A 15,998-nucleotide genomic window follows, 5' to 3' on the forward strand; every position below is an offset into this window, starting at 1 on the left:
AACCTAACCTGCATGTCTTTGGACTGTGGGGGAAACCGGAGCACCCAGAGGAAACCCACACAGACACGAGGAGAACATGCAAACTCCACACAGGGAGTTTGGCCCCCCATTGGGCACTTGGCTTGAACCCAGAACCTTCTTGCTGTGAGGCGACAGTGCTAACCACTACACCACCATGCAGCCCATCCTTTGGCAATATCCTTTCTTTATTTTCCTCTGGAGAACACTGTCAGCATAGTTTAAGTGGTCATAGTTTAAGGTTCTAGGTTCAAGCCCAGTGGCCAGTGGGGGCCTTTCTGTGCGGAGTTTGCATGTTCTCCCCGTGTCTGTGGGTTTCCTTCAGGTGCTCCGGTTTCCCCCACAGTCCAAAGACATGCAGGTTAAGCTAACATGGGGCGGCCTTAGGCTGAAGCGCCCTTGAGCGAGGCACCTAACCCCTGACTGCTGCCCGGGTGCTGTAGTATAGCTGCCCACTGCTATGGGTGTGTGTGTGTGTTCACTGCTTCAGGTGGGTTAAATGCAGAGGAGGAATTTCACTGTGCTTGAGTGTGCGTGTGACAAATAAAGACTGCTTCTTCTTCTTAATTTCAACAATGAAGTGAACAAGTGTATTTTGATTAAAAAGTTTGGGGTCAATGAGAGCCTGATGGTGAGGTATGAAAAAGGCTCTGCTAACATTTCACACTTCCTCAGTTCTACCCGCGTACGACAGGTGTGTTCATGTTCAATTTCCATAACATACAAACGTCCTGTATTTTTATTGCCAGGTTCATTACTACAACTGTACATGACAATCGTGTTTTCAAAACTCCGAGATCCAGGGAAACTCAGATGTGCTTCTGATAGGAACACTTCATGTGGAATAATGCAATGCAGTGGTTCTTGAAAGTTTGTGAACCCTTTAGAATTTTCTATATTTCTGCATAAATATGACCGAAAACATCATCAGATTTTCACACAAGTCCTAAAAGTAGATAAAGAGAACCCAGTTAAACAAACGAGACAAAAAAATTTATACTTGGGCATTTATTTATTGAGGAAAATGATCCAATATTACATATCTGTGAGTGGCAAAAGTATGTGAACCTTTGCTTTCAGTATCTGGTGTGACCCCCTTGTGCAGCAATAACTGCAACTAAAAGTTTGCGGTAACTGTTGATCAGTCCTGCACACCGGCTTGGAGGACTTTTAGCCCATTCCTCCGTACAGAACAGCTTCAACTCTGGGATGTTGGTGGGTTTCCTCACATGAACTGTTCGCTTCAGGTCCTTCCACAAGATTAACTGCTAATCCTAGAGGTTCACATACTTTTGCCACTCACAGATATGTAATATTGGATCATTTTCCTCAATAAATAAATCTGATGTTTTTGATATTTATGCAGAAATATCAACAATTCTAAAGGGTTCACAAACTTTCAAGCACCACTGTACAGTATATTGTCATATATGTTGGGAAATGAAGAGCTCTGATTGGATAGTTGCATATTCTGCTTCATTTAGTTTAATAATCATGTTTTGGGGTGGTGTAAGGAGTCCACTTTTGGGTTTTAGTATGAAAATGCTTTTTATACTGTTGTAGAATAAAAAATAAAAAAAAAATTGTTTGTAAAAAAAAAAATCTTGGCAATTTTGACTTTAGGTTCATTTTAATAGGCATTAAAAAAAACCTTAAATAAGACAGCATACATGCGTTCTTTTGAATACTTTTATTTCCATTGAACAATTTAAAATTCGCATATTTGCATTCACAGTATGATACACCTCCACCCATCTGATTATAATAAAATCATAGATTTCTTCAGACTTCCGTTAACTTCCTCACACGCAAAAGAAATAATTTCTCCTGGATTCCAATATACATACAAAAGTACAAGAATAAGAAAAATACTTTCCATATTTTACACATATACTGTATATATACTGCTCTTTTAATAAAAAGGACTCCCAGTTTACAAAATGGTCCATTTTCTCATTGTATATCTACATTTACATACATAAAAAAATTAGGTTCATGGTACTTTTTTTAATTCAGATTTGTGTGCCATTCATATCTTTAGATACTGATTAGCAGGAGAGAGAGAGAAAAATGTGAGTATCTTTTCATACTGCCGTTCGGAATGAATAACCAGTGCATTTGGAACAATTCCTCCTAAAAACGAATCCACTTCAATAACCTCATCAGACTAGGATGACAAATCTCCACCTTCCAAAAATACCCTTCCAACCAAGTCCCTTTTAAATGCCCTCTGACTACGATTGCGTCCATCTTTTATTTCATGTTCACTCCAGCTGTCCCAGTTACTCAGAGGTGTTTGATTTGCAGACGTTGTGTCTGGGTATGTCGAAACAAACCCGGTTCTGCAGCTTTTCTCAGCGTGAAGATCTGCTTAAATATACTTTAATGTAACAGAGTGGAAATGAATATGATGAGGTGGAAATAAAGGCTCCAGGGATGAAACTACACCTGCCAGGAACACACCTAAGCACTTTGGCAGACTGTGTGTTTTTGCTGGCCGTCTACTTTTTCAAAAAATAACTAAAAAGATAGAAGGTTGGTGAAAAAAAAAGTCAATGTTTTTGATCCGGCTCCATTTAGTTGAGTTCCTCCTCCATTTTCCGTATCCTATTTGCCATTGAGTTTTCTTTACTCTACTCGCTCTCACACACACACGCGCGTGTACCAGGACAGGACTGTATGAACCGGCTCCCCAGTCAGGCTGAATTTTAGCCTTAACAAACATGAAAGGAATTTCCTTCTTTTTCATTTTCTTTTACACAAACACAGAACACATCAGATGGCATGCAGACAGCTGGGTCCACAAGAGGTCAAGGCCCCCCTCGCTCTCTCCGAGGCACGTCTCAGTGCGAGTAAAACATCTATTATTGATATATTTCGATGGAGAATGGAGAACAACCCCAGGCAGGCAGGCAAATATAAGCAGCCACCTTTAAAAAGCAGAGAGGCTACTCGAGTCTGGGGCCAAGCAGCTATCCACGGGTTCGTAACACTAAGCAGATTGAGGTGAGACAGGTCTGGGGAACCAGGCTGAGAGTGAGTCAGCATGTGATACATTCTGAATGAAAATGAAACGAGACAGATGCCAAAGTTTAGTGCGAGCAACGTGAAACTGACCGTGTGAATAAATGGAATCCGATTAGCATGAGTTGATCGAGAGGGAACTTGGCTTTCAAATGTCATTAGGACTGGATTTGCCATTTCCTCATGCAAGATGTACAGTAGATTATTGTATCGTTCCTCTTCCTGTTTTTTTTTTTTTGCTGCAATTCACTAGACGGTAGGCAACATTTGGCGCGTACTTAGCGCTGAAATTTAAAGCACAGGACAGATTTCTAAGGCTGAATTATGTCTAGCAGCAAAATTCACCCAACATTACACCACCAAAGGCTTTTTTTTTTGAAGAGATCATATGGTCAAAGGCAGACTGCTAGAGTAGAAGCAAATACAAAAATCCACAGCTAGAGCGTACATGTTTCATCAGTGGTACTATAAAGATGACCTAGTGTGTCCTAGCAGAATTTCCTGGAGCCCAAATCACAGAAATCGTCAATGCAGGACATACGTCATGGATCAGGACAGCTCTATTACATGCGCATTATTAACTTCTTTATCCTTCGTACCAATACTAAATACACGCCATTTTGACATGCAGGACACATCAGGTAAACATTCCAGTGTCTCTGCAGTGTTCATGTGGTCGAGAACACAGACTCCACCACCGCTGTGATGCAGCTGGAGGTCGGACTAGGCATCAAGGCATCGATCGAGACCGCTGTGGAGAAAGTGTGGGTTTGTGTGCTCGTTTCTGCTCCTTCATCAGTTCTGGCACAATGTACGTACGCTGTATGATATGAATGATCTTTTGTTCAGTTATTAGATAAAAATGAGACCATAAGGCACTTCTGTGAGGTGACGTGCACACATTTACTCTGGAGACGGTCCAGGCATCATTCACCCCTCACCAACTCAACTATGCTCACATTACAAGTTCTTCGGGAGATCAACATCATCTTGATGTTTTGTGACAGTAGGGACAATATCATAAAACAGTTAGCCTTCAATTGGTTGCAGTTGTGCATAAAAACCTTATACGAGTGTGTTCCATATATGATATGATAAGAAATATTATTATGAGGTGTTTCACAACGTGATGAAGTTCCCGTCCTCCCTCATGCTTTCTTGGCTGCTGCTTGTCTTATTGGGGCTGCTGTTGTGCGAGCTCATAGAGCTGGTACTAGGCAATGAGACGCTCTGGGGGAGAGGCCTGTGCCCATAAGCAGCCAGTGAAGAAACAATGCTGTTTCCGTTGGTCAGGTGATGTGGCGCGTAGGCAGGCAGGTTATCGCTCTCAATAATGAGGTCGGTTTCATCATCTTCGCTGTCCCCTTCCATCACGCTGTTGCTATTACTGTACTGGCTAACAGTCTGAGAGGCAGGACTAGGAATGGAGTCCTGGGAAAGCATGGATCCTCCTGAGCCTGCAGAGTTGTTTCCAGCTGAGGTTTTGCTTGATCTGTGCATCACATTGTTGTGCTGATTGGCCGGTTTGACCGTCACAATCAGGTTGTGGCTGTTGGCCACCATCATGTCTGTAACCTGGTCCAGTGACTTGCCAGCCACGTCAATGCCGTTGACTTCCAGTATCTCATCGTTAACCCCGAGCAATCCTGTGCTCTCAGCCAGGCCGCCTTTAACCAGGCGCGAGATGAAGACACCAGGCACTTTCTCGACACCCTGTGGCGTGACGCGAACGCTCACACCATCACGAATATAGAAGCCCAGAGGTTTGTGGGTGCCATGCTTGTGCAGGCGCACACGGCGGTGCGTCTCCGGTAGGATGTCCACATCGATGATGGAAGAGATCTGGCGGAAGTCCTGCGGGTGGCTGATCAACAGACCCGATTTGCTCTTTTGTTGGGCGGCACGCAGACCTGCCAGGCCTTTTTTTCTTCTCTGCAGAGAGTTTGTCACAAAGACCACGGGCTCTTCCACATCTGTGGGTCAAGAAGAAGGAGAAAGTGGTTAAGCAGATGAAAAGAAGACATTACTTTCATCCAAGCCTCAGTCTAAGTCAGACACAGGAGGGATTCATGTCAAGATGCTGCCTCTGCACCAACTGGTACAAGTACTTTAGGCTACATGTACCAGTGTTTTCACAATTATTGGCACCCCTTGTAAAGATTAAGGGTGGGGGGAATCACCTTTTGGTGAAGTAGCTTCATCTCACACTGAAAAAAAATATGAAAAATCCAACCTTTACTTGAAATACATTTATTCAGAGAAAAACAAATCCCTCATCAAATAATTTTCAACAAAAACACGTGCCACTATTATTGGCTCCCCTGGACATGATAGTGAACTGAAGCATGGTTCCCATTTAAATTGCACATTTTTGAGTTGATAATCTGTAATCCATGACTTCTTGATTAACTGGGGAACAAATATGAGGTAACACAGAGGCCAAATTCCCTTAGTCATCCATCAACATGGGAAAGATTAGAGAACACACAAACCAAATGAAGGAGAAGTGTGCTGACCTTCATCAGTCATAAAAAAAATAAATAGCTACTCGCCTGAAAAAATGTCCATTTCTACTGTATAAGACAGTGGACACCAACTGGAACGGTTACAAACTTGCCTGGAAGAAGACCCAAGTTTATTTTGCCCCTAAATACAATGAGGATTGTAAGAGAGACCAAAAAAAAAATCTCCTTTGAATAAATTTATTTCAATTAAAGGTTGGATTTTTCCTCTTTCAGTGTGAGATGAAGCTACTTCACCAAAAGGTGGATTTTTTCTAACCTTTTTTATTCATTTTTACAAGGGGTGCCAATAACTGTGGAGGGTTCTTCTTATCTGTTCGTTATTCATTTCATCTCATCTCATTATCTCTAGCCGCTTTATCCTTCTACAGGGTCGCAGGCAAGCTGGAGCCTATCCCAGCTGACTACGGGCGAAAGGCGGGGTACACCCTGGACAAGTCGCCAGGTCATCACAGGGCTGACACATAGACACAGACAACCATTCACACTCACATTCACACCTACGGTCAATTTAGAGTCACCAGTTAACCTAACCTGCATGTCTTGGGACTGTGGGGGAAACCGGAGCACCCGGAGGAAACCCACGCGGACAACATGCAAACTCCACACAGAAAGACCCTCGCCGGCCCCGGGGCTCAAACCCAGGACCTTCTTGCTGTGAGACGACAGCGCTAACCACTACACCACCGTACCACCCCTGTTCGTTATTGCCAAGCAAAATTGTTTAGATTCGTTTTTTTCCCCTCAGAAAATGTCTGCTACAAACAGCACTCCCAGCATTACCCATAATAAGGATAAGAGGAGCAGGCAGGGCAAAGGAACACAATACATCATGATAATGGCAAGACCGATGGATGGATGGATGGATGGATGGACAAAAAAAAGCAATCACAAATCACTCCGTCTCAGTCAGGCATATATTTAACTAAAAACCTTGCTGAGTAGGATTTACGCTCGTCTGACCTTCAGACCAATAAGATGACTTGTTTGTAGTGTTCGACATATGAGAGCATTCGTCTTATCCTCAGGCAAAAAAAAACAAAAAACTCCGATGAATATTATAACCCACTGGAGAAGAAACACAGGAAGTCATTTACACCTTCACTCAGAAGAGTGACTAACTCAATCAGCTATGTATATATACACACACTAAATATAAATCTGAGGGAGATTGCTTTGCAGTCATTATATAATACCATGTCCACTAGTTGCAAAGCTTAAACATTAACCATTTAAAAAATTAAAGGAAAGGATGTCTTCACTACTCAGTTTATCATCTGTGCGAACAAACTAACTGGATGTCATTACAGTAATTTGATTAAATCTTGCACTAGAAGTAAAATTTTAAGGGCTCTGGTGTCTAACGTCTCATCTCATCTCATTATCTCTAGCCGCTTCATCCTGTTCTCCAGGGTCGCAGGCAAGCTGGAGCCTATCCCAGCTGACTACGGGCAAAAGGCAGGGTACACCAAGTCGCCAGGTGGTGTCTAACATAAAATAATTTTCAGAATAGATATTTTTTTCAAAAATACGTGTGAAATGTTCAGCACTGTCATTAATGACATGACTGCTTATTATTAAAAAACTGCCATACAGGTCATTTTGATAGTTTTAAAAGATATCATGCAAAACACCAACCAGTGTACTTTAAAGCAGTGTTTCTCAACCACTGGGCGAAAATTTTTTCCAAGTTGAAGCTAATTTTTACTCATAGTAGGGTACAATTGCTGGGTCTTATTAAGCTACGGTCACACTACAGCTAGCGATGCTTTGTAACACGTTATTGATGAAAATGAGGCATTTTAGTGGCGATGCATGGCGATATACATGTGAGCTAAAAGTTGTGGTCATACAGTAGGTGAACACTTGACTGTCACACCTTTGCGTGCTTGAGTTTGGTGTAGCTCGAGCGGCCACGCGCGCTCAGAGCACGTTGTGCACGCTCTTGGTACCCGTTCATTATGGGAAACACCTGATACTGATTTGACTGCAATTGGCACATGCATATAAGGATGCTGTTTTCACAGAGGCTTTACGAAGTATTATCACTATCACAGTCACGTTTGTTTCTAGCCATGATTATAACGCTGTTTAAATATTCTGCTTAATGATTCTGCTTTCGTTTGTGTTTTGTTTTTATAAATAATCACACCTGTTAATAAATACTCTTCCTGCACTTGGATCCGTCTACCGTCGTCTATCTTGTCGCGTCCTGATCCCTAGATCTTTAACCCAGCCACATATAAAAAGTTGTACTCCTCCATGCTCTTCCAGGTTTCCATCGGTGTCCCCATGTAGAACAATGTCTGCAGCACTGGGTAGTTTTGAGATGTCAGGGAACTAAATGGATGGATAATTTTCCAACTCGTAGGAAAAATCCTTCTTTGTTAGCGTGTAAGGATCTAATCCCTTTGAGTGGTTTCTAGATCCACTTCTTTTGAGTGTACTTCTTGGTTTTAATAACTTGCTTGTTTGCTGTACACAAACATGGCAATAAGTTCTTGTGTTAATTGACCAGACTCCACTTTTGGATCATTAATCCCTTTTGGCTGAGAATGCCCTGCATGCAGGGTTTGGCTTCTGGCACATCCATACAGTTTTAAATACAAAACCTACAATTAAAAACAGTTTGTTTCTATTGCATATTTAATTCCTGGGCTCTCATCTGTAACAGGGAGTGATGTCACATCCAATTAATCCACTTTACAATAGATTATTAGATTCTAATAGAATAGATGAGCCAAAATAATTGGGGATCTTTTTTAATGGGCCCTGACATGGTACAAGTATGAACAGGTGGAAAATACAGTTGAAAAAGTTAAGAACCCTGTTTTAAAAGATATCAGAAGCACCATTTTAGTCCTTTTAAATATGAAGGAAAAAAATGAGGTGTAACATAGTTGACAGTGAAAGTCATACAGTTAATGTTATGCCTCTGTCTGCTTCTCCAAATATGCTGCCCTTCTTACAGGATCAGAATCCCGATGAGCCCTGGATCTCTGCTGTTTCTCAGCTGCTGACATCTATGTTTTCAAAATGTATCGAGGGAGAACGGGAAAGTGTGCCCGTATTATAATAATAATAATAAATGTATGTTGTGACATATGTAGACTGATAATGATCATGATGTGATAACGATGACTGATGATGTAGACTACTGAGTATCTTAGTTGACAGGTAATATAGTACAGTAGGGGCGGCACGGTGGTGTAGTGGTTAGCGCTGTCGCCTCGCAGCAAGAAGGTCCGGGTTCAAGCCCCATGGCCGGCGAGGGCTTTTCTGTGTGGAGTTTGCATGTTGTCCGCGTGGGTTTCCTCCGGGTGCTCCGGTTTCCCCCACAGTCCAAAGACATGCAGGTTAGGTTAACTGGTGACTCTAAATTGACCGTAGGTGTGAATGTGAGTGTGAATGGTTGTCTGTGTCTATGTGTCGGCCCTGTGATGACCTGGCGACTTGTCCAGGGTGTACCCCGCCTTTCGCCTGTAGTCAGCTGGGATAGGCTCCAGCTTGCCTGCGACCCTGTAGAACAGGATAAAGCAGCTAGAGATAATGAGATGAGATAGTACAGTAGACAATTTCCCCATTTTGACCCATAATTTCAATGATAGGCCTTGCTTGGCTGACCACGTTATTTTCTTGAACAGGTTAACATCGAATTTCAACATTTCATCATTAAAACTTTGTAAACCATAACAATGTAATGTATGTAACAGTTGAGGGTCAATTGATATATTCATTGACAATGTGCTATTATAGATAAAATATTGAAAAAAAATAAATAAAGAGAGGACACTCCACGTTGTGTTCAACATGTCTGCCACCCAGGAAAATGACATCATGTGATGCTGGTCACATGGTGTTGGGACAAACTATTTTTGAGTTGCAGGGGGGAGTTGTGTTAGTGACATAGTTGACAGAATTTTTGTGGACATTAATAAATCAAGATATTTTTCTTTAGTATTTAGAATTTTGAAATCAATTAAAAAAAAAGGTGTTGATTTTTTAATGGGGCGGCACGGTGGTGTAGTGGTTAGCGCTGTCGCCTCACAGCAAGAAGGTCCTGGGTTCGAGCCCCGGGGCCGGCGAGGGCCTTTCTGTGCGGAGTTTGCATGTTCTCCCCGTGTCCGTGTGGGTTTCCTCCGGGTGCTCCGGTTTCCCCCACAGTCCAAAGACATGCAGGTTAGGTTAACTGGTGACTCTAAATTGACCGTAGGTGTGAATGTGAGTGTGAATGGTTGTCTGTGTCTATGTGTCAGCCCTGTGATGACCTGGCGACTTGTCCAGGGTGTACCCCGCCTTTCGCCCGTAGTCAGCTGGGATAGGCTCCAGCTTGCCTGCGACCCTGTAGAAGGATAAAGCGGCTAGAGATAATGAGATGAGATAATGAGATTTTTTAATGGTTTTTATTCATTCTTTTGAAACCGAGAATCCCTCAACTGAAAAATGGATATAGCAAAAAATAAATAAAAAAGGCGATTTAGGAACATCATGACAAATTTCAAGCTGACTGAAGCATCCTTCCCACGCCATGTGGCGCATAGGGCAGCACCGATCTCCGTTTCCATAGCCTTTGGCCTCTCGCCTATTACATAGCTAGGGTTACAATGGGGGGGGGGGCTAGTCTTCTAGTAACCGCAAGAGTTTGACCCCCCCACTCGCATCTGTATTGCAGCGTGCCTTGCCAGACGGCAGTAGGTACCATTTTTATGATGGTCTTTGGTATGACCCAACCGTAAGTAGAACTCACGATCTCCCGATTGAGAGGCGGACACGCTAACCACTAGGCCAACTCGCGGTTTTGACTGAAGCATAGGATGCACATAACGTGTGTGATACAATAACATGATTTCCATTACTAGGTAAAATATAATGTTTTTGAAGAAAATCGTTAGAATAAATATAATTATCATCACTGGACATGAAATGTTCCCCAATGACTGATTTATCATTTTCATATAAAAAGTATTCATACTTGCACAAAGACTTTGTTTCAGTCACGTGCACAACTCTATAGGAGCCTTAATCCAATGAAAGACTCCTAAGCCTTTGAAACAGCTCAGCACTAATTTCAGCTAATCAGCGTAATCATATTCCACCCTGGACAAAGCGTGGTTCTTTCTAAACCTCATATGGGTATTTAGTTTAATTAAGCTGTCAGATCACAAACCATGGAGAGGCCAGTACTCGGTTATTACATATCTAATTCATCAGCAGGGTGCTGTTCAAATCTAATCTGGTAAGTATGGGTTAAAATAATGGGTACACCGAGTGAGTCACCACAGCCTGACCTTGGCGACCCTCGCTTTAATGAGAAGCAACATACGTCCCCACACAAGGGACACATATTGATCAATATATGAGCAGGGTCATGGATTGATTGGAGCAGAGACAACGGGGAGTCTGAGACTGAATGTGAACATACATATAGGATATATCCTTAGATGAGGACACTGGAAATTGGAACCGATGCACTCTTTGGTGTGTGTATATGTTGTGTTCATTCCTTTTTCAATTCTTATAAAAGTGTGGATTTTTTTCAATTTAAAGAATACATGCAACATGCACAAACCCTCCTCGTATAAGGATATTACATTTTTGATGCCCTCTTACATAGACGCACTTTTCCCTTGCTTGGTCACTGCCCACATTTTAGCTCAGTATAATATTTCCGAATTAAAGACATTGCTCAGTTTCCACAGTTATTAAGTGCTACTTAAGACAAATATTATAATTAAAAAAAAAACTTTAAAATATACAAACACATGGTTTGGGCTTCAGGAACATACATGTCTGATAGATTGCTGTGTGACTTGCTAGACTGCATTTCTATTATATGCTCCACACATAGCAAGAGCCTTGAGCCACCTGTCTCCCTCCATTAGACTGAGAACATGGACTCCCGCAGAGAGGAACGCAGTATGTGTTATTAAAGCTGCACAGGCCTGGAGGGAGGGAAGGAGGGAGTTTCGCCCAGCCAGCCAGACGGGGTGGGGGGTGATATACTGGGGAGGTGAGCTGCCTTGGGGGACTGTCGGGAGTTCATGCGTCACCCCACTCTGCATGAGCTCAGAGAGGCAAATGCAGACAAAAAGCTCTTTTGTGCATTATTGATGGTGTAGAAGGTGAGGATAGTGTGTGGTTGTGGGTGTGATCACACTGTCTATTGTAAACATTATGCTAATTGAGGTAGTAATGTGATGTAGCGCTGAGAGATCAGATGCTGAGCTGCATAGATCTATATCAGTGGTGCTCAAAGTGGGATCCGAGGAACCCCAGCGGCCTGTGACGAATAACCAGGGGATCTGCAAATTATTATTACTTTAGTTACTCTGGTGGAAATCACAAGCCTATTTGACTGGTGAAAGGATTTAATCAAAACTTCAATAACTCAAAGACAACTTGACCTAGAAATCATGTCAGCTTGGTGTTCTGTTGGAGGACGATTCAGGTATATAAAGTTTTATAGCTTTAATAAACAGACGACATTTTACTGTACATATTTAAATAATATTCATAAAATAAATCTGAACAGAGCGTGCCTGCAAAATGGATGCTACAGTTAAATGGGTCCCTGGCTACAAAAGTGTCGAGAATCCTTGGCATAGAGTACTTAGAGCTGAAGAAGACACACAAAAATCAGTCTGCATTCACTGGTGCCCTTAATGAGCCAACTTGCTCTCCACATCAGCTCTGCTGCTCTCAGCAATCACTTCATCTGAAACTCATAACAACGACAGGACGTTACAAATCAAGGAACCCACCACTCCAACAACCTCGCCTTAATATGAGCAGAGAGGACACGAGCAGGCGGTCAGTCAGTCAGAAGAGGTCAAGATGTTAGCTTCAATTCAGAAATTGCCTCCAAAACACTCAGATGCTCATTCTGAATCACTGAATCTAACAACGTTACTGGGCCTTTTATGAAATTACCCTTGTCTAGAGTGCCAGAGAACGTGCAATACCCCATGCATCAATAGAAACGACTCTCTGATCTTGACTATGCTGATGATCTTGCCTTCCTCAAGGAAGATGAAACTAGATTACAGTTTGCCACATCGCAATTCGAAGAAAAAGCAAGCACAGTGGGTCTGATTGTAAATGCAAAGAAAAGTAAGGTGATGTCCATCAGAAGAGAGCCAACAATGATTACCATCACACTGAGACACAACAAGATAGTAGAAAATGTCAATGAGTTTACTTATCTTGGAAGTGCTGTCGCTGTAAATCATGTTACATTACATGGCATTTAGCAGACGCTCTTATCCAGAGCGACGTACAATGAGTGCAAAAGTCAGGTACACAAAGTGCTGAACTTCTAGACAGGAAGGTTCTAGTGCCAACTGAACAAGTCAGCAATACTTAGTGTAATAGTCTGTTGAAGTACCAATACTCAAACATGCAAGGAAACAAACCAACCATAAAGTACAGCTAAACAGAAAACTCAAAATGGCTAACTCCAGGCTACACCGTACACAGCTTGGGTTGGTCAAGGCTGAAACGCAGTTACACAGTGGGCAGGGAAAAAGGGGAGAGGTGCAGCCTAAAGAGGTGAGTCTTCAGTCTACACTTGAAGGTGGTCAGGGACCCGGCAGTTTTGACCTCAATGGGAAGGTCATTCCACCAACGGGGAACCAGGACAGACAGTAGTCTTGAGCGGGCTGGGCAGGAGCGGAGAGGAGGAGGGGTCAGGCGATTAGTAGTTGTGGAGTGTAGGGATGGAACAGATTCTGGAGCTATGCTGGCCCCGACCCCTTGAGACCCTGGTAAGCTAGTACCAATGTCTTAAATTTGATACGAGCTGTGATAGGTAGCCAGTGCAGGTCGGCAAGCAGAGGGGTGACACGGGAAGAACGAGGGAGGTTGTAGACCAGGTGAGCTGCAGCATTCTGGATGAACTGCAGTGGTCTGATGGCAGAAGCTGGAAGGCCAGGAAGGAGACAGTTGCAGTAGTCCAAGCAGGACAAATGGAGAACTTGCTCAAGAGATAGCTTGCACTTTTAACAAAATATTACCAATAATGAAGCACAAGTTTAACCACGGCGGCACGGTGGTGTAGTGGTTAGCGCTGTCGCCTCACAGCAAGAAGGTCTGGGTTCGAGCCCCGTGGCCGGCGAGGGCCTTTCTGTGCGGAGTTTGCATGTTCTCCCCGTGTCCGCGTGGGTTTCCTCCGGGTGCTCCGGTTTCCCCCACAGTCCAAAGACATGCAGGTTAGGTTAACTGGTGACTCTAAATTGAGCGTAGGTGTGAATGTGAATGGTTATCTGTGTCTATGTGTCAGCCCTGTGATGACCTGGCGACTTGTCCAGGGTGTACCCCGCCTTTTGCCCGTAGTCAGCTGGGATAGGCTCCAGCTTGCCTGCGACCCTGTAGAACAGGATAAAGCGGCTACAGATAATGAGATGAGATGAGAAGTTTAACCACAAAGTTGAAAATTTTCCAAGCAGTAGTTACCACCACTCTTCTATACAGTGCAGAAACCTGGAACACAACCATCAGGGAAGAACGTCTTTCATCCTTTTATAATTGTTGTCTTTGAAGAATTCTCAATATCAGTTGGATGGACCACATCTCAAATAAGGAATTATACTAACGCACTAACCAACCTCCAGTGATAAACATACTTAGAAAGAAATGACTAATATGGTTTGGCCATGTAGTAAGGATGGCACCTTTTTGAATTACCCATAGACTCCTCTTTTGAAACCCATTAGGAACATGAAGACCTGGTCGACAAAGAATGAGATGGAGAGAGAGTGTTATCAGAGACCTAGAAGGACGTTCCATCACATTTGAAGAATGATTGCCAATGACAGAAAGGAATGGTCAAGGGTTGTAAAGGCACTATGTGACAGTCATGAAGGCTCAAGAAGAAGACCCCAAGAACAGACATGGACAAGTTTTTTATTGGGTCTTTGTGTCTGCGAAATCTCACAAATTTCTCTGTACAAATAATGGTTTTGAAGACCAGCTCAGTTATTAACAAACACAAGGTTGCTTAGGATTGATGCATGTGAATTGTTAAAACAGTAATGAAACAAAACAAAACTGGGTCAGTCACAGAACTGCAAAATGATCACTATCAAACATTATCCGTAATGCCAAAAATTGAGGAAAAAAAAGAACAATACAGTATAAGCAATGAATTGCAGTCATGTGAAACCTGAGGGCACAGACAGTGCAGAGTTTTTTGAACAGTGCTCTCAGGATTAGAAAGTTATAAAAAGCCTTTACTGACTTCCTCTCCTTTATTTCAGACACTCTGGCATTTTGGTAATAAAATCAAACAGAAAGCCTGCGCTAATGAAATATGTTTAATGATATGAAGGCAGGTCAAAGACGTTAAGGCCTATTTTAGGTGAAGGCCTATTCACCTAGGGTGAAATTCCTTGTAGCTTGTGTTCGATCCCGCCTGTTATACAGTGTAAAAGCATGGTGGATGTGTGCTGATGAGGTCAACAAAATTGAGGTTGTATGGCACGGCTTCCTGCGTCGAATGGTAAAGGGTGGCTTCAAGCAAAAGAACGCTCCTGACTCACAAGACGCTGATGTCAAGAGGGACGTGGACTAGAGCGTCAGACTATCAAATGCAGACCTACATGAGATGACCAACACCCCACCTACGGTATTAAGCGGACATGTTATGAACAGCAACTTAAATATATAGTCCACATCTGTAGGATGGGCAATGACTGCTTGCAAAAACAACTTCTCTTTTACCCCTTTTCCACCAAATCAGTTCCAAGGCTGGTTCGGGGCCAGTGCTGGTGCTGGTTCACAACTCATTCAACTTGCGAGCCAGCTGAGAACCAGTTTGCTTTTCCATAGCTCGCGGTGCTAAGGGAAGCCACGTCATTACGTCGCTGTATACATCAGTTACGTCGTTGTATACGTCAGTTACGGTGCTACGTTTACATAAACCTTGGCGCGAATATCAAAGCAAAAACAACACGGAAGAAGCAGCAGCAGCAACAACAACAATAATGGATGACTTCGCGTTTGTACAGCTGCTGCTTCTCGTCGCTTAAAAATGGCGATCTTTCGCGGCCTTGTTATTGTTGTTGGTCTTAACAACTCCGCCCCCCCGCTGACGTAAGCGGTTCTTTCCTCTGGCCCAGCAAAGAGTTGGTGCTAGCCTGGAACCGGTTTTTCTGGCCCCAGAGCCAGTTCTTTGTCAGTGGAAATAGAAAACCCGGTTCCAAACTAAGCACTGGCCCCGAACCAGCCCTGGAACTGCTTTGGTAGAAAAGGGGCATTTGAGGTCAGATCACCAAAATGGACTAAGGTTGAGAATGTGTTGGGTATGGATGCCCAGCAGATTAGACGGACAATGATGGACAAAATGGACTTCTGGCAACTGTTGGACAGAGTGCTAACAGGAGCACCCTAAGGGTTTTTTTTTAATCCAAATGGGGACGATGATGATGATGATTTGGT

The 15,998-nt window shown here is 43.0% G+C and overlaps 1 protein-coding gene across 1 annotated transcript in view; it reads right to left on the minus strand.

Moving 5' to 3' along the window:
- Positions 1-1,693: 1,693 nt before the first annotated feature.
- pard6a (par-6 family cell polarity regulator alpha) overlaps positions 1,694-15,998 on the minus strand; it is a 54,263-nt gene continuing 39,958 nt past the window's right edge. Inside the window, exon 3 of the mRNA XM_060923941.1 lies at positions 1,694-5,015. Coding sequence (XP_060779924.1) covers positions 4,162-5,015 — 854 coding nt within the window. The 3' untranslated portion in view covers positions 1,694-4,161. The remainder of the gene's footprint in view (positions 5,016-15,998) is intronic.

Source organism: Neoarius graeffei, chromosome 6 (assembly GCF_027579695.1).
Source record: "Neoarius graeffei isolate fNeoGra1 chromosome 6, fNeoGra1.pri, whole genome shotgun sequence".
In the NCBI taxonomy this organism is placed as follows: domain Eukaryota; kingdom Metazoa; phylum Chordata; class Actinopteri; order Siluriformes; family Ariidae; genus Neoarius; species Neoarius graeffei.